This window comes from Malassezia sympodialis, genomic scaffold (assembly GCF_000349305.1).
Source record: "Malassezia sympodialis ATCC 42132 genomic scaffold, msy_sf_11, whole genome shotgun sequence".
NCBI classification, from domain to species: Eukaryota; Fungi; Basidiomycota; class Malasseziomycetes; order Malasseziales; family Malasseziaceae; genus Malassezia; species Malassezia sympodialis.
The window spans coordinates 262,446-283,843 of NW_017387809.1; the positions used below are offsets into that span (position 1 = coordinate 262,446).

The following is a 21,398-nucleotide window of genomic DNA, read 5'->3' on the forward strand; positions in this document are numbered from 1 at the left end:
TGCTGTGGGAGCTCGCCGCACGGACTTCGTCGGCTCTTACCATGTCTGCGCCCACGTCCGCGGCGGCACGCGATGCCGCGGAGCGGGGCGCCTCCAAGCTAGATACGGTCCTGTACCACTTTTTCGCCAAGACGGTGGCCATGGTGCATGAAAGTCGCACCACGCCCTCCGGCTCCGCCGAGAGCCGCGGGCGCCCCAACAAGTGGTTCTCACTCGAGCTCCCCGAATGTGAGGCGCTGAGGAATGCACTGCGCCCGTGGCGCACTCTATCCACAGCGACGTGCCCGCCGTCCCTCGTCGTGGATGTGTGCTTGCAGACAGCCGACGTCGACGACGCCTACGAGGTGCACGCCCGCACCAGCACTGGCACCCAGCGCCTGGGCTCGAACGAAATCGTCTTGGAGCGCTGGCGCTTGGACCTGCAGTTGCAGGATGCACACCATGAAGAGCGCCTCCCAGCCGTGTACAAGCAGGCCGTCGTGCACTTCCGCACTCTCTTCTCTATGGCGCGGCTCCTGCCTGCTGGCCGCCTCGCTCATCGCCTCCGCGCGGCGCGTGGCGCAAGCGCCCAGCTCGCCCTCCAGGTCCAGGTACGCACCGAGCCGCCCCCTCTCGCGATGCCCACGGCGACGTGGGCTATGGTGCCCATCCAGACGCCCCTCGGCGCCCTGGCATTCGGCATCGACTACTGCGACATCCACGACATTGTCCTCGAGAGCCGCAGCGCAAGACTGCCGGCCAACGCCCGCCCCGTCGTGAACCCTGCACCATCAAGCCTCGGCGCCAGCCCCGAGGCCTCGTCCCCTCTGTTCCAGGCCATGCTTGCTCCGGACTCCGCCGCACGCCGCCCCCTCGATATGGGACGCCCACGCACCAACAGCCTGTCAACGAGCCCCTCCCTCGCTGCTTCGCGATTCCGGCGAGTGCCACGGCCCACAAGCCTCGGTGGGGCAGCCGCGAGCCCCGGCCCCAGCACCGCGCCGAGTGCGGGGATGGACGCGCTCAGTTCATCCGTGCTGTATGCGGCCGAGCCAGGTGCGCTGCGCACTCTGTTCGCAAGCTCGGCGCGTAGTCGTGCGTCGCCGAGCTCAGCACACTCGGCGCGCACACCACCGATACACATGGGCAGCTTTGACACCATGCTCGGCGCGAGCCCCATGGGTCGGCCACGCCCCGGCGAATCGCCACACCGTGACGACGCAGGGACGCGATCGCGACCACAGCGTATTGAACGGTATTCGCGGCAGCTCAGCTACCGCCAGCGCGAGCTGTCGCAGTCGACGGGGCTCACCGACGACGCCGGGCCTGCCCGCAGCTGGTCGCAGCGCTCCGAGCGGCGGCGCCAGACGGACTGGACAGCCGCTACGTCGCCCTTGTACTCGCGCTCACCGGGCGGGGCCAGTCCAGGCCCCTCACGGGTGTTTACGGGCCCATCGCCGTCACCGGCGTTTGCTCTCCCGCACCCCTCGCTGTCGCCATCACAGCAAACACCATCGTCTGCCGACGACGTGCTGGAACTGGTGGCGATGATCGATACACGTGTTCCCCCTGCGGCCGCTGCGCCGGCGCCGGCGCCGGCGGCGCCGGTTGCCCGCGCGCCCGCACCGGAGGCGCGCTTGTCCGAGCACTACTATGACGATATGCTAGCCAAAATGACCAGCTCGCTCAGACTGCTCGCCACGGACGAGGCCCTAGGTCCACGCGCAACGGACGCGGGCGCCGAAGACGAGGCAGCCGGGCGTATGGAGTGGTCGCTGAATATGTAGTGTAGATATGAACTATGTTGGCATCATGCGGATGAGGATGGGGAGGCTGGGGCCGCAGCGTCCTTGTCGGACAGTTGACGACGATGTGAGTAGGCATCATGGACCCAGGCGGCCATGTCAACTTGGCTGGCATGCGCGACAAACTCGTGCTCGAGCAGGGATGCATAGCTGGGGCGGTCGTCGGGTGTTTTACGAAGACACTGCGACACAAAGTCGCGCGCAGCGTCCGAGTACTCGCAGGAGCCGAGCTCCAAGTCAATGCTCGTGCCCTGCGGCGTTGTAATGGTGATGGGCGTCGCAGAGGGATGCGGCAGCTGTGGCGGCTCACCTTCCACGATGGCCTGCAACTGCGCAAACACATTCGTGAAAGTCTCTGGCGGGTAGGGATACGAGCCACACGCAATCTCGACGAGCGAGATAGCGAGCGACCACACGTCTGACGCGACCGTGTAGGTAGTCACGTTGCGGCCCTGGCCGGTGATGCGCTCAGGGGCCATGTAGCTCTGGCACCCAATGTTGGTCTTGGCCAGGCTCTTCTCCAGCTGCCCGGACACACCAAAGTCACACAGCTTGACCTCGCCCCTCGAGTTGATCAGCATGTTGCTCGGCTTGACGTCGCGGTGAATAATCTGGAGCTCGTCCTTGAGGAACTGCAGTCCTTGGACTGTATTGAGCGCAATGTTCGCCAGCACCTCGTTGGGCACCACGCAGTGACGTCCCGCACACAGCTTATCGAGACTGCCGCAGTCCATAAACTCCATGCAGTAGTACACGCAGGATTCGACGAAAAAGGCACCGTAGAACTCGACAATTTGCGGCGCCATCGCCCGGTGCAGAATATCTAGCTCCATAATGATGGCGTTTAGCTTCGCCTCGTCGAGCTCCAAGCGAATCTCCTTCATCGCCATTTCCACCCTGGTGCGCGTGTGACGCACACGCGTCACTGTGCCGTAATTACCATGGCCCAGCGGCTCCAGCAGCTCCAGCTCGTCCATATTGATGTTGAAAGATGTCCCATTCTTGAACTCGACACCCGAAGCGTGCAGCACCGCCTTGCCATCGAAAATCAGCCGACCAGATGGGTCCCTGCTATAAGTGAATGCCACGTACACAATCTCGCTAAAGGTGCCGAAAGCCGACGTTGGTACTGGAGCCCCAGGCATCATGCCCAACTTCAAATTGGGCCGTCCACCCGGTCGTTTGGGTCCACTTCCTGCCTGCCCCGGCACCGACAGACCCATATCACTCAAACGCAGGTTAGGTCGCGCGCGCTGGGCGCCCGCCTGTGGCATCGGAGGTGGATGCGCACGCGCAGACGCCGAGGTCGCAGGCATGCTAGGACCTTTGGGCATCAGCATCGCCGAGTTGAGCTTATCTCCATGGCCCATCACGCCCGCCGTACCGGGCATGGCATTCGCCGACCGCCGCGCATTCTATGATTAGCAGACCGAGTACATACCTCTTCCAGCTTCGCGCGCAAACTCGGCGGCAGCTTCGCCGTGGCCATCTCTCGTGTACGGGCATTGATACCTGCCAGACCCCGAGGTACGGACGCCGGGCCTTGTATCGGTCCCTTGGGAATCACATCACCCTCCTGATTGGGAAGGTTAAGCACAGGCACTGCCACCTTGTTGGCTTGCGACGTCGGTGGGTCTCTTGTAGGACCACCTTCCATCGTCGTCAGAGGCGAGCGCGAACACGGCACGAACCGGTCACCTTTAGTCATGCCACGCGAGACGGGGTCAACCGCTTGACAGTGGAGGTTGCCTGCCATGCTCCGTGCGTGGTGCCTGGCGCATGCGCTCTGTGCGCTGGCCACGAGCCGGACCGTGTTCCAGCCTGACGAGCACTGGCAGTCGCTTGAAATTGCGCATGGTATCGTCTTCGGGTACGGGTACCGTACGTGGGAGTGGACGGGCAAGACGCCCATCCGCAGCATTGTGCATCCCGCCTCGTTCGTGCCCTTGTACGCCTTTCTGCAGGCATGCGGCCTCGATGCCTCTACGTTTATCATGGTATGTTTCTTTGCTCACAATAGACCACATTGCCTGCCATCCAGCAGGCGCTCATCTCAGCGGTCGGCGACGCATGTGCGTTCGGCCTCGTCCAACGCATCGCCGGACGCCGCGCCGCCTGGTGCTGGGTATGTTGCCTTGCTCACACCAGGCATTCTTGCACATGTCTTCTTTATACTGGATGTTTACAGCCACACGCACATTTTCGAATACACTCGAGGCCGCTCTTTGCAGCATGGCTCTCTCCGCATGGCCACTGTGTACTGCAGACGTCCAACGCCTAGCCTCGGGTCCTGCACGCCGCGCCTACCGCCTAGCTCTGTTAGCCGCTTTTACTGCTGTACTCGTGCGCCCTACTAGCCTTGTGATCTGGTCATTCCTCGGCCTCAAACTGCTTTGGGATGCCCACTCGGATGCCCAAGGCCTCTGGCGCGTCGTGCGTGAGCCGCTGTGGATCGGCCCTTTCGTGCTGGGTCTCGGGGCCTGTGCTGACTATATGTACTTTGGCGTCTGGACTCTTGCACCCCTGCGCTTCTTCCTCCAAAATGTCATTCACGGCGTATCGTCGTTCTATGGAGAAAATGCATGGCACTGGTACATCACCCTCGGTCTCCCTACGATTCTCTCGGTCTATCTTCCCTTCTTCTTTCGCGGCATCTATGTGACGTACAAAAAGGCCGTGTCCGCGCAGGTTCGCACACTGCTGAGCATGTGCGCCTGGACTGTGGCCATCTTCTCGCTGCTTGCCCACAAAGAAGTGCGGTTCCTGCAGCCGCTCGTACCATGGTTCCACTTTGCCGCAGCCATCGGCATGGCGGATAGTCGTCCCATGAACATTTCATCGCTGCGCACAGCATTTCAAGCCCTGCCTCGGTGGATGCGCGCATGGATATATGCCCAGCTGCCCTTCTTTGTGTATCTGACCGCCTTCCATACACAAGGGCAGGTTGGTGTCACCACCCACATGCATCGTGTGGCCACCTCTTCGAAAGCTCCCGTGACAGTGGGCTTCCTCATGCCATGTCACTCCACACCTTGGCAGAGTCACATGCACTTTGCTCCTTGGGGCTCCGGCGGCGATCGCGGGCGTGCCTGGTTCCTTGCGTGCCCCCCGCCGCCTGACGCTCATTTGTCGGACTACTGGGACCAGTCGGACTTTTTCTTTGCAGACCCACTCCAGTATATGCATTCGCGCTTCCCTGCCACGGTGGACCCATCTTTCCCTGCCATGGACCGCTCCAAGTTTATCGTGCCATTGACGACGGGCCTGCCGCGTGCACATGCAGCGTACGATCTTGGCTGGGCGCATCCATGGCCGTCGCACTTCGTTATGTTTTCTAATCTACTGAAAACAGGCAATGAGACTATGTCCATCGCCGAGCTGCTCACAGCACAAGGGTATCGGGAGACAGCACGGCTTTGGAATTCAGTGTTCCATCCAGAGGAACATCGCCGCGGTAATGTCGTCGTATGGAGCCACTACTCCAGAGACGCTTTAGCGTCCTGACTCGAAAATACCGCATAGATACCTGTCATCAGTTTCATGTACATACGCCGAGATAGCTGCAGACCCAGCGACCGCTGCGTGCGGCCATCACACACCAAAGAGGCCAGTAACTGTGGGGCTTCCTCAGGGACACATGCATCAAATGCATCAAGCAACAAACGCAGCGAAGGGTAGCGGTGCACAATGGCGGACGATACATTGGGGGTACACCGCGGCTGGGTCAGTAGGATGTGCGTACAATTTCCTCCAGCATCGCTCGGTAGATTTCCTTCGAGTCCGTCAATGTCTTCGTCGAGCGGCGTGCCATAGGAACAGATTGCAAGAGCCTGGGTTAGTGGGGACCACGCACTTGTAGGGTCGGAACGAGACATCACTAGCAATCGCATACAGCCATTCAGCCGCTTCGTCGACTGTGACGGCTCGGACCACATGACATCGATGCTGCAGCTGCAGCTGCAATAGTGCTCGCTCGACTTTTTCACCCGCCTGCTCATGATGCTTTATCACTGTAGCCATGCCTTGCCCTTGGATCTGCTGTCGCACACCTGCCGCAAAGGCACGGTTGGCTTGGTTTCGCAAATGTCGAAGGTGGGTATCGAGTCCAATGATCAGAAGCAGGCGCTGCGTCTGAGGGTGGTCCGGCACATTCGTGGAGATTCGATCCGCCAAGGATCCATCTTCCACAGCGCGAAGAACCTGCTCACCCCCGGCTACCATAACCAGTGTCGGCTCTGAAATACAAATTTCCTCGGCTAGCGGTTCCCACCACTTTTGCACGGGGTCATAACGTGAGCGCACTTTTCGCTTGAAGCGCACAGTCCCGAAACGGTCAGGATGCAACTGATCTGCCAGAGAAGGCTCACGCGGCTCAATAGTCACCATTTCCGACGTGAGTCGCTCATTTACAGTGTCATGAACTTTGTGAAGCAAGCCTGTGTTCGGAGCAAACAGGCTCGTGTCCCACTGCATGATGAGATCACGCATCGTATCAGATTTTCGGTGCCGAGTGCGATTTGCCTCACGCCAGCGTTGACGGTCTGCTAGCGCCTGTACGCGTGCTTCTTTCACAGTAACTTTTGAGTTAGTAGCTGCCGCACGCCGTCGCTTAGGAAGGGGGTCGGGTGAGGAGCTCGGAAAAAATAAGGGCGCATGTGTCGACACAGGCTCTTTTGTGCTGGTTTGGCCAGTTAACCGAAGCGTAGGCGATTTTGGCCATGGCATAGGACTTGAAGGCATGGAAACAACACCATCACCGCGCGTCAGTGGATCAGAACTCTGCGATGAGTACCGTGTGTCGATTATAGGAGGCGCCATGTAGGCCACAGGGAGGCAAGTCGCGTCCAACACCTGATCATGTGGAGGGAAAGCCGCACAACGATCAACCATGGGGACTGCGAAAGGGAATGTGCTGGATCAGTATCGTTGCATGGACTTATACAATGCAATCGATTCAGGAAGTTATTCTATTGCTGTGAAAAAGGCAGATGCACTTCTTCAAGCAGGTCCCTTTCCTCTTGCAAGTGCATTAAAGACAGTCGCATTGTTTCGTCTGGGCCAAAAAGAGCAAGCAGCGCAGGAGGCTGATAGGGCACTGTCGCAAAAGGTGGACTTGAATGTGATCATGCCTTTGGAGATGGTTCTTCCGCGACTAGGCCGTGCTCAGCAGCTTGCAGATCTGTACTTGGCTGCAAGTCAGGCACACCCTGATGACGAAGAGCTCGCTGAGGGTGCATTGCTCTGTATGGTCAAAAACAGCATGTACCAGCGTGCATTGCAACTGCTTCTTAAACGCTTCCGCATATCAAAGGAAAGAAAAGACTTTTGGCGCTACATTCAGGTGGCAATTTTACATTCGCAACGCCTCCAGCCCCCTGGTTCGAAGCTGGCTCTAGAGGTAGCTTATCGCCTTTTTCAAGAGCAGGCCCTAGACGATACCAGCTTCTCCGAAGAGACACTTTCTCTGTACTTGTCCTTCTTTCTGCTTCAGGGCACAGAGCGCCTTCAGGGAGCCATGCAAGTGCTCGAACAGCCCCATTGCAAGTCACTCGCGAACAATAGCTTGACAATTCAATTTCAACTTCGTGAATGCTGGAAAGTACTCGGAGACAATGAGAGCCTTCTTCGCGATTGTCGTTCTCGCATTGCGCAAGGTGACCGCAACTGGGCCGTTCTCTCTGAATACATCCATACTATGGGTCAGGTGGCAAGTGGGTCCATGAACCATGAGGATGTTGACTTGATTGTCAAGGCTGCAGAGCAAGACAATTGGAAGGATCGCGGCTCCTTCCTGGGGGTATTAGAGCTGTTCCGTGTCTCTCATGACTGTGGTCTTGAAGAGCCATGCGACTTGATCTACGTTGTCCTTGTGCGCAAGTATTTGGAAACATTTATCGTCAAGCCTTCCTGTTTTGAAGATATCCGACCCTACCTAGCCTCTATCCCTGAAACAGACAGAGGCTCTTTGCTGGCATGGGCGCATGACGTACCTGATCTCTCAACCGAGACTAATATTGTCCGAAAAGTAAATGCAACAAAGCTCTCTTGTTACTTCCAGACAAACTCTGATCCAAATAAGGCGACTTATCTTTCTTTGCTACAAGATTACTCCCGAACACTTCAGCATTTTCATGTGCCCGATACGGAGATGCATCCTGGTGACGATCTGGCTTTGCTCGCAGTTATGGAGGCTTCTGCTACTGGTCCTGAGGCCCTTAGCAATGCGGCTATGATTGCTATTCACGGTTGCCAAAAAAGCAAGCGTGCATACCGCCTACGCCTACTGCTGATTCGCCTTCTAATTCGTCTTGGATGCTTTAAGCTGGCTATTCAGTATTTCGAGGCATTTGGTTTAAAAGCTGTCCAACTTGATACTGTTTCTCACTATATGATGGATCGGAACTCATCGTTCGGTGGCTCTCATGCAGCCGATATCACCAATGTATGGGATGCTCACATACGAGATTTCTATGTGCATAGTGCCTATGAAGTACCTGAGGCATTGGGCCGGGCTTTCAGCAATGGCAAGTTTTCGCAAGTCTCCGATTTGTGTGAATTCAACGACTGCCTTGAGCACTCTTGCGCCAAAATCATTTTACAACTGGACATGATTCGCAGCAAATTTGTCAATCAGGATTTGGTTGATTCAGAATACACCTCGGCCCGGGAAACGGTTAAGAAGATCATTGAATTTGTAAATGGTAAGTCGGAGTTAATGACAACCAGCCGACCGCATCAGTGATCAGCGTGACCTGCGTCTTATATCGTTTGTATGCCAAAATCAACAAAAGGTTGTTGAACATGCCACCTCTTGTGGACCGTTGCGGGGTGTACGTATGAGATTTCTAACATCCAGAACCATTGGATAAATGCTATGCTAGAAATGATTGCTCCAGTACTCGATCTACCTACACAACCAGGACCATTCCAATTCAATCAGGTATGAAGTTCGACTTGGCTGACCCTATCCAGTTGACAAACCCTGAACGTGATCTAGTCACATTTGTTCGTTCTATTAGAGCCGGCGACAATTTGACAGACGCAGTCCACATCTTCTTAACAAGTACGTTGAGAAAACATCTAACTTTACAAGAAATACTGTCAGCTATCTCCCAGTCGCTTTTGCTGTTTGATTTATTGCATGCAGCCTGGATCGGCATTGAGGTATGTTACTCAATCTAACATCATAGGGTATTCGCCATTTGGAGTTCTTCGAGGATGAAAAGAATATCGTACGTATTTCCCTTGGACTAACACTAAGGACGTTCCCGAGCTTCTGAAATCATGCAAGGATCTTTTTGCACAAATCGTTCGTTTATTGAACGAATCGATGGACCATGCGGACATACAAAACGAAGCAACCAGCTTTCTCCCACAAGGGATTCCCGAAGACTTTAAAGGCTCTGCTTCGGCTATGACCACCGCCCGGGTTGTTTCCGTGAAAGATGTGCTCAGGCCATATCAAGCCATACAACGGACACTAGATTAGCTTATTAATAGATAGATACAGCGTGCCTCCACAACGCGCTAATTTGCACGTCATGCATAGGCGCGGTACTCGCAAGGCGTTCGCACGCGTTTCACTACCATAGCTACTGTCCAGTGAGACTAATATAATCTGCTACGCACCTAATCACTGCAACAACAAGTTTCATTAAATCCATCGATTAGTTTAAAAATGACTGAAGCTCGTTATGCTGAGATCGATCGTCTCTACGGAGATGAATGTGAGTCGTTCACCGAAAAGGAGAAAGTGAGTTGTACACAGGTGTTAGAATGGTCAAACTAACAGTTTAGATGATTAGAGGATTATCTTATAACCCTCTTGACAAAGAGTTGATCAAGGATCGGCTGATTGCGCGTCAGCTCATGTATTCCTACAATAATACGCCTCCTCCAGCTCTTCCTGCCAATGACAAGGATCTAGAACACATTGATTCGTTTGGACCAGAAAGGCGAGGGATCCTGGCCAAATTATTTTCTCTTACTCAAAAGCAAAGTAGCAACATTGACATCGAGCCTCCTTTCTATTGGTATGTATTATGCCTAACTAATATCAAGCGATTATGGATACAATATCAAGTTTGAAGGTGCATTCTATGCCAACTATAATGCGACTATTCTTGATTGTGCTGAAGTAATACTTGGAGATGGTGTACTATTTGGACCGAAGTAAGTCGAGCTGCGTGTTAATATTATCAGCGTACATCTTTATTCAGCAACTCACTCCACAAACCCGACCGAAAGGCAGCAAGTACTAGAAAGAGCATTGCCGATTAAAATTGGAAACAATTGCTGGATGTAAGTATTTAAATAATATTTGATTCTAATAAAACAGAGGAGGAAATTCGACGATTTTGTAAGTATGAAAATTAAAAATTAAAATTAATAAAAAGAGCTGGCGTAACAATTGGAGAAAATTGTACAATCGTACGTATAATTTTTAAATTTACAAATAAGGGTGCAGGAAGTGTTGTCACTAAATCAATTCCAAAAAATTCTGTGGCAGTCGGAAATCCCGCAAAAGTTATTAAATATATTTGATAATATTATAAATTCTATTCATACATGTTAATTTATTATTGTATTTTTAAAAAATAAATTTAAATAATGATCATTAATAATTACTTAAGGAAATTGATTATATCATTTAAACAGATAATATCCTTGTAATTAAGAATAATAATGTTGTTTTCTTTATTTCGAATTTGTTTCTTTTCTTCAGGTATATCGTTTGGCTTATTCGGTAAGTGGAGGGATTGCTGCTGTTGCATGACAGTCCATGCAGATAGGACATTTTTGTCTTGCGACTCCCTGTGCACCTGATGGTTACTTTGTCCTAGGTACAGATCGCTTTTGGAGTCACTCAGCATGATCCTTTCCTTCGAAATTATGCGAATGTCCATGGTATAGTTTTCAGAGAAGTGAATTCTGAACCAGTTATAGTCACGGATTTCAACGTCAGGGCAGTCTGGGTTCGTCAATGCTTCATAATATAGTGGTTCTAACGTTTGCAACACCGGGAAAGTTATTTCTAACATCTGATAATTAGTCTTTCGTGTAGTAACGTACTTGAAACATTGAGTACCATATATCCATCCTTTCCTTTGCCAAAGAATCCAGTGAACGTCCTAGGACAGTGGCTATCAAGCTGTGAGGGTTTCGCCTCGTAGCCTCTTTGTTTTCATGTCCATACTCGTCCACACTGAAATCCAAACCAAAGCGTTGTCTGTTTGACTGATTTGGTCCATAAAACTTAATAGAGGCGCTCAGGTGCAGTTTCTGTGCCTCTTTCTCTGTAGGTTCGTACAAGAACCTTACATATGTATGGTCCACGGACTTTAGCGACACATTCAATCTCTTTCCAGAATACTGCGATATGGAATTGACCAATAGGCACATACGAGCAGCTTGATCCCAATATTGATGGAGAGTATCGATCACTGTAGTCAAATCCTTGCAAATGAGCTTGAGGACGCCGGTGCCTAAATTAAGTATCGCCCCTTCAAACAAAACAATATCCCCCCCTTCAAGTGTTGTTTTCAAGTGTAACTTCATGCTAATTTCAACCCGACGTTGAGCTGGAAGCCACCAGTCACAAATTTGCAAAGAAACATTTGGACTTGCCAAATCAGCGGAGGGGCCGAGTAGTTCTTTAGCATGTATACAGAGACTTGGAAGTAGAGGATCAGGGCTAGATTCTGGAGGCGCGGTCATGTTCGTGGTGGCCCCAACCAACATGAAAGGAATTAGCTTGAGTCGGAATTGCACCTCAAGATGAGAGTAAACCACTGTGGCTATGCAATAATGCAATGCGAGTTCAAGCTCTCTAGATTGGATTCCCTCATATCTTGAAGTTGTCATGGATACCTCAGGGGCATTTCGTTTAGGTACATGAACCAAGTCCTGTCCGGTAATTGAGTATTGCGAAAGTTGGTCTTTGTCGAGCCATTTGACTGAATTGATCGTCTGCATAGATTTTCCCTCATCGTTCTGGGTCAAGATAGATATCAGAGCCATACTCAAGGGCCGTCCCGGGACAAAGTAGAGCATTAAATAGAAGCCAGGTATAACGATCAAAGGTAGGAAAAGCAATGGATGGCCATCTGAAATGCCCAACTTTTTTAGCTCACCAGGGCCAAGCATAACAGAAGTCAAATAAGGAAGACCCATCCATGAGGCTTGGGTTTGTACATCTGTTCTCAAACACTTGAGTCTGAATGTAAATAATAGCTCCGTTAATTGGGATATGTTCGCATTGATCTGGTCTGCCAAACGAAGTAATGATACATCATGTGATTGACTCAATGACAAGGAAAGTCCATTTGCGCTGTCGACACTCTCAAGCATCTTTAGTCCGAGTCTTCCAGTGATGACAGACACGAATAGGACTATTTTGATCGTATCTGTAACATACAGCTGGAGACAGTTTCGCGGCTCGTACTTGCTCCCTGCATGCATCCGTAGAGTGCAAATGTTTGAGCTACCGGCGCTAAGGCCATTGTGCGAGATGATTCGTTCCTGGAAAAACTTCATGAGGGCCATGGAATGCATTTGAATTGTACGAAGTACTAGCTCTTCTCCGTCTAGATTCTTCAGCTGAATATTGCGTTCTTCAGGCGTGAGATAAGTTTGAATCCGGTCATCTGTAGACCAATTCACCTCGATGAAGCTAGAGTGGCTGACAGCGTCTGAGCCAGAGAAGATCTCAGAAACAACCTTGTCTTTACCGATGCGCTCTTTTGTTTTCAACGTAAGTGTCAGCTGTCCTTGAAGGAGGGTTTTCTCGGTTTTTTGGGTAGCACCAACTGAGTGAGACGTCCAGTAGAAAATTTCCAAAGAGCGTGATTCAGCATTCAACATAAAGCGAATACTAGATCCCCAATTGAAGCGGAACATATTTTCCAGTTGATGATAGAGAATATGGAGTTGTCTTTGCAAAGACTCTTGCTCCAAGAACTCATGCAATCTTGTAAGGGTAGGCCGGGCGTCATCATTGGACGAAGATTGCTCTAAGATAGAGTCAGAAGTACCGTAGACATGATCCAGATATGGATCCGTGAGGATGGTATCCAAGTTCTCTAATTCTGAAACCTGGTCCACAAACGAAAAGTCCAGCAACCACCAGCGATCGTCCTCAGCAGGTCCGCTGGTTGTTAGACAGATATTGTATAGCTCTGGAGCTTCAAAGTATGCTTTACCGCTTTCAATCTTTGATAAATAAAGACCCAAAGGCGTCAACTCTGAGTATGCAAGTCGTTCACGCAAGACCATATCCAATTGTGACATCACTTCCAGGGCCTCTGAATCCGTCATTGGCTCTTGGGGCACCGTACTGTCTTTAATGGCCTTTGGAAGACGATTATAGGTGCCCGTTCTAAGTATGTCAATCGCCGTGACAAGATCCGCATCAAACATACGCGCATTTGGCAAGATTTTACGGACTTGGGTCAACCCTGAGAAGACATCTTCATGTGCCCATTGCTGCTCAACAAGTAATCCAATTACATTTCTTGCCCTATTAAGCATTTCCACATCCTTGGACCAGCGAACAATGACAAGTAGCTTCACAAATATCTTGCGCAACTCGATCGCTGTCGAAAATATTTTGGCTCGCTTGGCATGACTGGTCAAGGAGGGCAGCGTGTCAGAAAGGCTTTGGATAGTCTGATATGCCAAATTCGACAATCTCTCGACCAATACACTCAGATTTACTAGATTTGAGTCCTCTAATGGCAGCTCCTGGAGCAGCTGTTCTATTGGCACGTCCCCAACGCCTCCGCTGGACATCGTGTCGTTGACGGAATGGAACCTCCACCTATAAATTGGCAGTGTCCCTTACCACTTCACTTCCGTAATGGATTACTTGCGGTCATTGTCGTCTGCGCTGACGAAGGGTGCAGGACCGCTCTCAAATTATGACGTAGGCTTGGAGGTGGAATCGTATAATGGCCAAAGTATATGGAAGCTATTTGAAGGCAAAAGTCGTGTATGTCATTAACTACTCACAGCAGAATGACAGCACTCTTGTAAGCATTTTTGTGATGGACCAAACCCGGGCATCTCGCGAGCAAAATATCATGGCTCAGAATGCAGTTAAGAAAATGCGGTCTATTAGGCATCCGTACTTGGTCAAGTTTCTTGAGGTGGGAGAGAGTCAGGGTGCTATCTACCTCGTCGTGGAACACGTTGAACCATTGGTCAACAGGCTCGCAGCTTTATCAAAAGGAAGTGGTCGGGATCCTTCCACGCCATCATGGATAGCCTGGGGTTTAGGACATGTGGCAAAAGCACTTATCTTTCTACATGACCAAACAAAGTGTGTCCATGGCAATATCCACCCTGGAAGTATCTTTCTCTCATCTTCTGGTGAATGGCTCTTGGGTGGCTTGGAGCTTCTTAGCAGCCCAGCGGAGCCAGATGCACTGATTTTGAAGTGGGGTGGCATCCCCCCCAGATCTAGCGCGTATGCTCCGCCAGAAGTCTTCCAGAGCGGGTGGAAAGTTGTCCAAGAATACCCGGTTCATATTGCTGATTCCTACGCGTTTTGTTTGCTTGCCATTGAAGCATTTAATGGAAAACTGCCATCGACCTTGCCAAATTTCGCAGCAGGAAGAATTCCAGCGCAACTTTATCCGCTGCTTAAACGCATGATCCACCCGGATGTTAACAAACGTCTAACTGTGGGCGAACTGGTTTGCCTTGGCAGACAACCTGGAGGGTTTTTGGCTACCAACATGTTATGCGAGGTTGAATCACTGTTAGAAGAATTCCGAATTGGCAACAAAGACACCAAGATTAATATTTTGCATCAAGTTTTGGCAAAACAAGAACACCTAGCGCTTGTATTCGTGCAATATAAGGTCCTCCCAATCCTCATTGAAGCATTCCGCTATCAATCAGGGTCACGTCCTGATGATATTGAGTTTTCGACGCAACAACTTCTCCCTGTTATGTTAAAGATAGGTCAAAGCATGGATTCAGCGAATTGGATGCGCCTACTTGGCGAGCCCATCATCGGAGCGTTTGCAACACAAGACCGTGCTATGCTGCATATTCTTCTGACACATGCCTCCTTGTTCTCTGAACATTTAAGCGACTCTGTGGTGTCTACCAAATTTTGGCCCTTGCTCTTAAAGTCGTTTCATTCGCCACTTGATCCTATTCGCTCTGCAGCTTTGGATTGTGTGACACTTTTTCTAACTAAATTTAACGAACGGATTCTTAACAACGAACTTCTTCGCGAATTAGCCAAGTTGCAAAAGGACGTTCGACCTGCCCTGCGTCTCCAGACTATCAAGATTCTATCGCAATTAAGTCATCGCTTGCGCGCATCGACGAAAGCTGATGTGCTAGTCCCTGCATTTGGATATAGTTTGCGGGACACTTATGATCAAATTCGTCTTTTCGGCATTGCTGCGTTCCGCGATAATGCTGATAGCTTTGATGGTGAAGTATCCGCAAAAAGTGTGATCCCAGCACTTTCACCTTGCCTTATTGATCCGAATGGTGAGGTTCGTGGTATGGCCCTTGAGGTTCTACAGCTGTACCTGAACAAAGTGACTTCATTTACAGAGACCTTATCGTCTGTAAATACTGAAATACCGACTCTCATACCAGACAAGTCTGGAGTGGTTGAGCCACAAGCACAAAGCACCAAGTCCAAGGCGACAAGCAAGTCTGCATTTTCTGCATTTTTATCAGCTACTGCAGGAAATGCAGCCACTGCCCTGACTGACTGGGCTATGGCTCAAATTGAAGAAGATGAGAGTTTGGCTACGCAGGTAACGTTAGGATTGCAAAACGAGAGTATTCACTCTCCTGACACAACTGAAGCACAGGAACTATCGCCCCCTCCAGCTGTGCCGTTGCATGCGACCCGTGGCATGTCGCTGAGTGACAAGAAATCCAAAGGCGAGCAGGTCTCGCAAGCTATTCTATATGCAGAGGAACCCAAGACAATTGTGACCAAACTTGATGATACCAAGCCTATTATGCCCCCTGCACCCCCTCCATCAAGTCTTTATAATTTTACTTCCAATGATTTTAGTACACTAGCCGGCGCTTCATCAAACTCCGGGGATAGCGTGAGCTGTCCCATCAGTACGACTTCTCGGAAGCCGCCTTCAACCTCGACAAAGCCCACACCCGTCGAACCAACCAGGGCGCCTTCTGTATCCTCATCTAATAAGAGCTCGACACAGAAAGCGTCACTTGCTCCTGTTATGACCAAAGAAGAAAAGATGGCCCAGCTAAATAAAATCCGAGAAGAGCGACGTGCGGTATGTTTCGATATATACTTACCTATAGCGGATTGCACAACTAAAACAATCGAAATCTTAAGTAAATCGCAAGTGAGATAAAACACTAGCGCTATCAAAACCAATGCGAACGTCAACCAGAGGATCAACGCGTGTTGGTCCACGGTTCAGCAATACAATTGGCTTGCCTGCTTCCTTCACGTCACGAACAAGGCGATATGCTGAATAAGTAGCGACGGTTGTGCCAACGAGTAATAGAGCATCACATTCATTCACCCATTGCTTTGCTTGTTCTCTAACTGTCTTTCGAACATTTTCGCCGAAAAAAACGACATCGGGTTTGATAATGCCTCCGCAGTTAGGGCAAGTGGGGTATGAGAATGTGTCATAGGATACACCCTCAAGTTGTACATCACCATCAGGATTGCGGCGTAATGATAAATGAGGCTCATTTTTCAAACGCACAGACCATTCATACCATCCTGGATTCATGACTGTAAGTTGATCCTGTAGAGCATCTCTCGAACAAACAAAGCCACATCCATGATCTGCATCAGTTTTTGCAGTATGTGTTGGATAGTATCGATCCACTCGCCCGAAGGCATTCGTCTGTGCCTTTTCCCACCAACTAGTTTCTTTTGGTGAGCTATTTCCTTTAGAAACACATCGCACTTCGCTCAAGGAGCCGTGGAGCTCTAAGATGGGTGGTATGTTGCTTGATAGACGTTGAGCTGCCACATGATGGAGTCGATCCACGTTCTGCGTAAAATTCACAAACACATACCTGTGTGATAAGTTTATTTACACGCCCATGGTGTTGAAGCTCAGCTAATACTTGATGGGTAATATTTGGCTCTGCAACACGAAGAGGTGGGTATCCTAAGTATGAGCGAGCCCAGTATCGTCGGCGTTTTTCGTCGCCCAATTGCCCTGAATTGATAAACTCATGAAAGAAAATGGGCCGATATCCTTTGTTCTCTGGACAGTAAGAACCTTTTTACGCACTATATAGGCCATTTGCTCCACGATAGGATGAGATTCCACTGTCAACGGAAACGCCAGCTCCTAGCTGTTAAGGCAGATTCACTAACCTGTTAATACCAGTACCCGTTTATTTTCCTTAAATAACAAATCAATTAGTTTTGCAGAATCATCGATGGTCAATACAGTTGAACTTAGATGTTTCGTTTGAGGCAGGGAGGGGATCGAGATGCGCATTTATGCTACCATGTCTGTGCACTTTGTTGGCCAATACCTTCATCACGTGTCAGTGGAGGTAAGGTTCATATCGTAAAATGGGACCGTGTCTAAAATAACGTCATACCGTCATACGGTTCCGCTAGTCACTATTAGCACCATGGTCCTAGAGGTATCCGACCCTGTGTCTTACGCCATTATGGGATGTATTTTTGTTATTGCATACTTTCTTGCATTGGCAGCAGGCATCTTGGTCTTTATGCCAATCCAAGTAGTCCTTACAGCTAGCCGTGCTAATTATACACCTAAAGCGGTTAATTTAAACCAACAAAGTATTGAGTCTTCGCCGTCAACATCAGCTTTGGGCTTTCTTTATGGCTTTTACTTTTACAAAGATGCTATTTCTACGACTGGAACCTCAGAAAAGACAACACTTTCTTTCTTTGGTCGAATCAAACGGTTGGAGGGTAGCAAAGGCTTGTACAGAGGCACTGTTTGGTTTATTTTGTCAATGCATGTTTTAATGTTGATCGCTTTATCTATCGGACTGTCAATATATTTCCTATCAAGAAAACTTTCTATCGATGCCGAACACGTATATGTCGGTTGGGAAGGCGAATTGTTAACTATGTTTATAACCTTTCCTCTCTCCGTAATACAAGCGCGGGCTATTGTGCACCCTGTCAGACTGAACTGGTTTAATTTGAGAGACTCTTTGAAGAATGTTACGAATGAATCTGAATATTCGCAACCATGGCGTCTCTATAAAATCCCTGGTGCCTTCCTTGCATATTTCTCGAGATGGTTCTTAATCGGACCTTGTACAAGGTTACTCAAGTGGATTTTTATTGGGGGCGGTGTCTCCATGTCAAATGAAAATTCTCCAATCACCTTTTCGACTCGACTCCTAGGAATTGTCCCCCTTTTTGTATGGTTGGTTGTATTAGTATCAATTGTTACGATGCTGGATTGTATCTTTGTACGTCTGGCTATTCAAAGGAGCAAGAAATCTTATCGGGAGACAATAGATACCACTGGATCGCAAGCAGGCGACATTGAAGCAATGCGTTCCTCTGAGCCGATTGTATCGCTGCGACCCTGTTTCGGTGAACAACATCCTGGGTGGAACTACTTTAATTTCCCATACCTAGAGCCTTACAAGGGTATTCTGGATTGTGCAAGGAAAATGAGAGACGAAGAAGGGTGGGGCAGTCTTCGACGTGCTGCCCTTGTCTCTATGGTATCTTGTCTGGTAGCGCTCCTTTCATAGTTTGTTTACGTGAAAATGACGAGGTTAGATTAAGTAGGCGTAGGAAATTGCTTATTTGATTGGTTCCTGCATCCAAGCTAAGACCATCCATTGAATAGATTTGACGTGCCATCATAGATATAATTAATTGAGGCCATACGAATCTGTTTCATATATAATGGCTTACAAGTTCGACAAGATGAAAATAGACTAGGGATTGCAATGGCAACAATAGGCCCTATAGTTATAGATACAAGAGCTCGGGCAATTTTTTGCCTAACAGTTGCTGGTTTCGTCCTCGTGTGTGACTTTCAATGATGTTTCAATATTGCCATGGAGCGTAGGACGAGAGCATAATTCTCCATTTTCAGTATATGGATCAAAACCAATGCAGGGTGTATTTCCCTGAAACCATGGTGAAAGAAGAGGGCCTAGTGCCTCCATGTCTGGCTCCCAGGCTGGCTGCGAAGAGCCAGTCATATCTTCGTATGCGATAGATATAGAGACAATCGCGGAACGCTCCATGCATCGCTTGCGACGCACCTTGATCAACCGAACACACATGCTCAAGAGCGTCAAGATTAGGAGAGCTGGAACAAATACGTTAATGATCACCGAATTGAGCATGGTGACTTTAACGGCGAGGATTGTTCTGTTGAATTTTGGAAACTAGACCCCTCATATATACGATATTCCATAGTGCGGGGATAAAGTGGCGGGCCGGAACATTACCGGTTTTCTGATGTGAGCATGGGGCCAACTGCACATGAGCCATGATCTGTTCAATCGCAATCTAATCGTAATTCCCTTTTACTGGATCGGATGTTAAGCTTCAGATGAAAATACAACAAAAGCAAATCCTAGAAAAGTGTACAGCATACCACGAAACAGACTCTCTGGGCCTTCCTCCCTGTACATTTTCTGGATACAGTCAAAGAGACCAGCGTATGGTTCAACCTGAGGAGTGACAAAATAGTTCAAAGAGGTATTATCAGCGTTAAAGCAATACCGCAAAGAAAGGACAGGCTCTTGAGTGAGCTGTTGTTCAGAAGCAGACATGGGCTCTGCATCCACTTGCGCCTGATGGTTATGCGGTGCAGGCGCAGACATTGTAGTCGACTGGTCGTACTGAATCATCAAACGAACAAGTACGCAGTCGAGGACTGTACATACGCAAGCGACCACACCCACCCATAGCAAGAATGTCAGCATCCCCATTGTGCTAATCTGATATAGAGCAGAAGTAGGTCCTTCGAACACATCATCTTTAGGATCGGCTGGAGCGACATTCTTGAGGCGATCAAAAGCAGGTACAAGTAAGTGTCGCATAAGCAACGTGAGGCGAATCAGGATGACATTTCGAAGAAGCACGGCTGGCACCAGACCAGGAATCATATACAGTCGCCATGGTTGCAATACCTCTTTGGGAGAAAGAACCTGTCTCAATGCTGTGCGCGGACGCTGCCAGTTCACGAAAGCAGGGTGCGCCATTGTGCGCCGCATCAGCAGTTCAAACGGGAAGGCGGCCAAATAGGTAATTATACTGAGCATAAAGTCGCCAATGGGATGGATCTCGCCCGAAGGTTTCAAATGTCCTGAGCTCATATACGAAAAGTCGACCCTAGAAGCCACGATCAGGACGGACACGATCATAAGTATTCCCATTGGTGTCGCTCCTTTGAATAGCCCACGCCAGCCTTCGAGACGCCGGATCCGTTGCATCATGGCCCACAGTCCTGGAACCACAGGACCAATCTTGCTTGATTTTTCGTGTCTCCATGGAATTAATCGAGTAAAAATATTAGTGCGTTCGGGCTCGGGACCACGGCCATCTTCCATGACGCTGTCAAGGGATACAGCACGGGGAAGAAAATTAGCACGCAGGCGTGTGAGAGCATTGGTGACAGGTAAAATGATACCAATTGCAATAGCAATTTCAAATAGAAGGGTGATCGAGAAGACCACGAAAGCGAAGACGAGGCCGACAGAGCCCTGCTGCAGCATGTCTGTGCTTGAATGAGCGCGCCGGGCGATCCAACGTGGGGCGATCATCACGTGACATCCAATTGCGTCCGTCGCCAATGCGGCCAAGGTCACTAGAGAACATGGCGAACCAGGCGAAGGAGTATGCGATGCAACGTATGTGTGATGTAAGAAACTTATTACTAGTCGTGGAACGTCTGAAAGACTTCCGGGAAACGAGGCTTTCAAATGTGCGCCCGTTCGGCGAGTTCTTTGACTACCACCGGATTAGTGTGCCGCGCGACACCAACGAAGCTATCCAGGTATGTGGGGAGCGACTTACCACAGCGTATCACGTATAATACCCGACATTTCTCGGGTAACTATGCTGTTGTGATTGCTCTTCTATCCGTTTACGGGCTGTATGTGATGTGTATTTGACGTCAGGTTCACGGACTTACTGCTGTTGGTCGCTGTTGTGGTGCTGGTCGGCGGTTTTGCGGCCATCAACCGCTTTGGTACGTGATCGACTTTGTCCCTGACTGGTAGCTCCCGAGCCGATGCAGGTGGGAAATCACGTTGTAACGCAGAAGAGTCTCTATGCTATTCTACTCGCTGTTGGTATGTCCATTTGGAAGGCCGTGCACTGACGCTCAGGCCTGGTGCTGCTGTGGTTCGCCGAACCTTTCGCACTGATCTTTTGGCTCGTGGGAAGCAGCGCGCTCATTATTCTCGGTCACGCGGCATTTATTGAGCCTCCTGTGTCTAGTGAGTACGCCGGTGTTGAGGTACGTCCTGTCACGTCTGACACCAGTCTGTGTAGAGCAAGCCACGTGGTTGGACCGTGCATCGACCCACCGATATGCAGGGCGTATGTAGTCTTGCGCATGTGACTATGAGCCATAGTCCTGTGGGGCAAGATCTGCTGCCCTTATATTATGGCGA

General features: G+C 50.0%; 6 protein-coding genes across 6 annotated transcripts; 3 read left to right on the forward strand and 3 right to left on the reverse strand.

Annotated features, from left to right (window-relative positions):
* Positions 1 to 41: 41 nt before the first annotated feature.
* On the forward strand, positions 42 to 1,766 carry MSY001_2442 (uncharacterized protein; the record flags this gene model as incomplete). Its single annotated transcript, XM_018884295.1, has 1 exon — positions 42 to 1,766. The coding sequence occupies one exon, from the start codon at positions 42 to 44 to the stop codon at positions 1,764 to 1,766; it is 1,725 nt and encodes a 574-aa protein (XP_018740969.1).
* A 23-nt stretch (positions 1,767 to 1,789) lies between these two features.
* On the reverse strand, positions 1,790 to 3,441 carry MSY001_2443 (uncharacterized protein; the record flags this gene model as incomplete). Its single annotated transcript, XM_018884296.1, has 2 exons — positions 1,790 to 3,199; positions 3,226 to 3,441. The coding sequence occupies 2 exons, from the start codon at positions 3,439 to 3,441 to the stop codon at positions 1,790 to 1,792; spliced, it is 1,626 nt and encodes a 541-aa protein (XP_018740970.1).
* Positions 3,442 to 3,538: 97 nt separating this feature from the next.
* On the forward strand, positions 3,539 to 9,620 carry GPI10 (uncharacterized protein; the record flags this gene model as incomplete). The annotated part of the gene is made up of 15 exons (XM_018884297.1): positions 3,539 to 3,781; positions 3,842 to 3,909; positions 4,016 to 5,055; positions 5,137 to 5,249; positions 5,441 to 5,511; positions 5,801 to 6,010; positions 6,107 to 6,177; positions 6,476 to 6,577; positions 6,824 to 7,809; positions 7,909 to 8,485; positions 8,666 to 8,724; positions 8,975 to 9,016; positions 9,334 to 9,386; positions 9,456 to 9,511; positions 9,619 to 9,620. Coding segments are annotated over 15 exons (3,693 nt in total).
* MSY001_2445 (uncharacterized protein) lies at positions 5,261 to 6,272 on the reverse strand (the record flags this gene model as incomplete). Its single annotated transcript, XM_018884299.1, has 2 exons — positions 5,261 to 5,543; positions 5,638 to 6,272. 2 exons carry the CDS (start codon positions 6,270 to 6,272, stop codon positions 5,261 to 5,263), a joined length of 918 nt encoding a protein of 305 aa, XP_018740972.1.
* A 6,503-nt stretch (positions 9,621 to 16,123) lies between the features above and the next one.
* On the reverse strand, positions 16,124 to 16,858 carry MSY001_2446 (uncharacterized protein; the record flags this gene model as incomplete). Its single annotated transcript, XM_018884300.1, has 2 exons — positions 16,124 to 16,829; positions 16,851 to 16,858. 2 exons carry the CDS (start codon positions 16,856 to 16,858, stop codon positions 16,124 to 16,126), a joined length of 714 nt encoding a protein of 237 aa, XP_018740973.1.
* A 3,738-nt stretch (positions 16,859 to 20,596) lies between these two features.
* MSY001_2447 (uncharacterized protein) lies at positions 20,597 to 21,276 on the forward strand (the record flags this gene model as incomplete). Its single annotated transcript, XM_018884301.1, has 7 exons — positions 20,597 to 20,630; positions 20,661 to 20,776; positions 20,802 to 20,875; positions 20,901 to 20,971; positions 21,003 to 21,074; positions 21,111 to 21,241; positions 21,268 to 21,276. 7 exons carry the CDS (start codon positions 20,597 to 20,599, stop codon positions 21,274 to 21,276), a joined length of 507 nt encoding a protein of 168 aa, XP_018740974.1.
* Between the last annotated feature and the right edge of the window lie 122 nt (positions 21,277 to 21,398).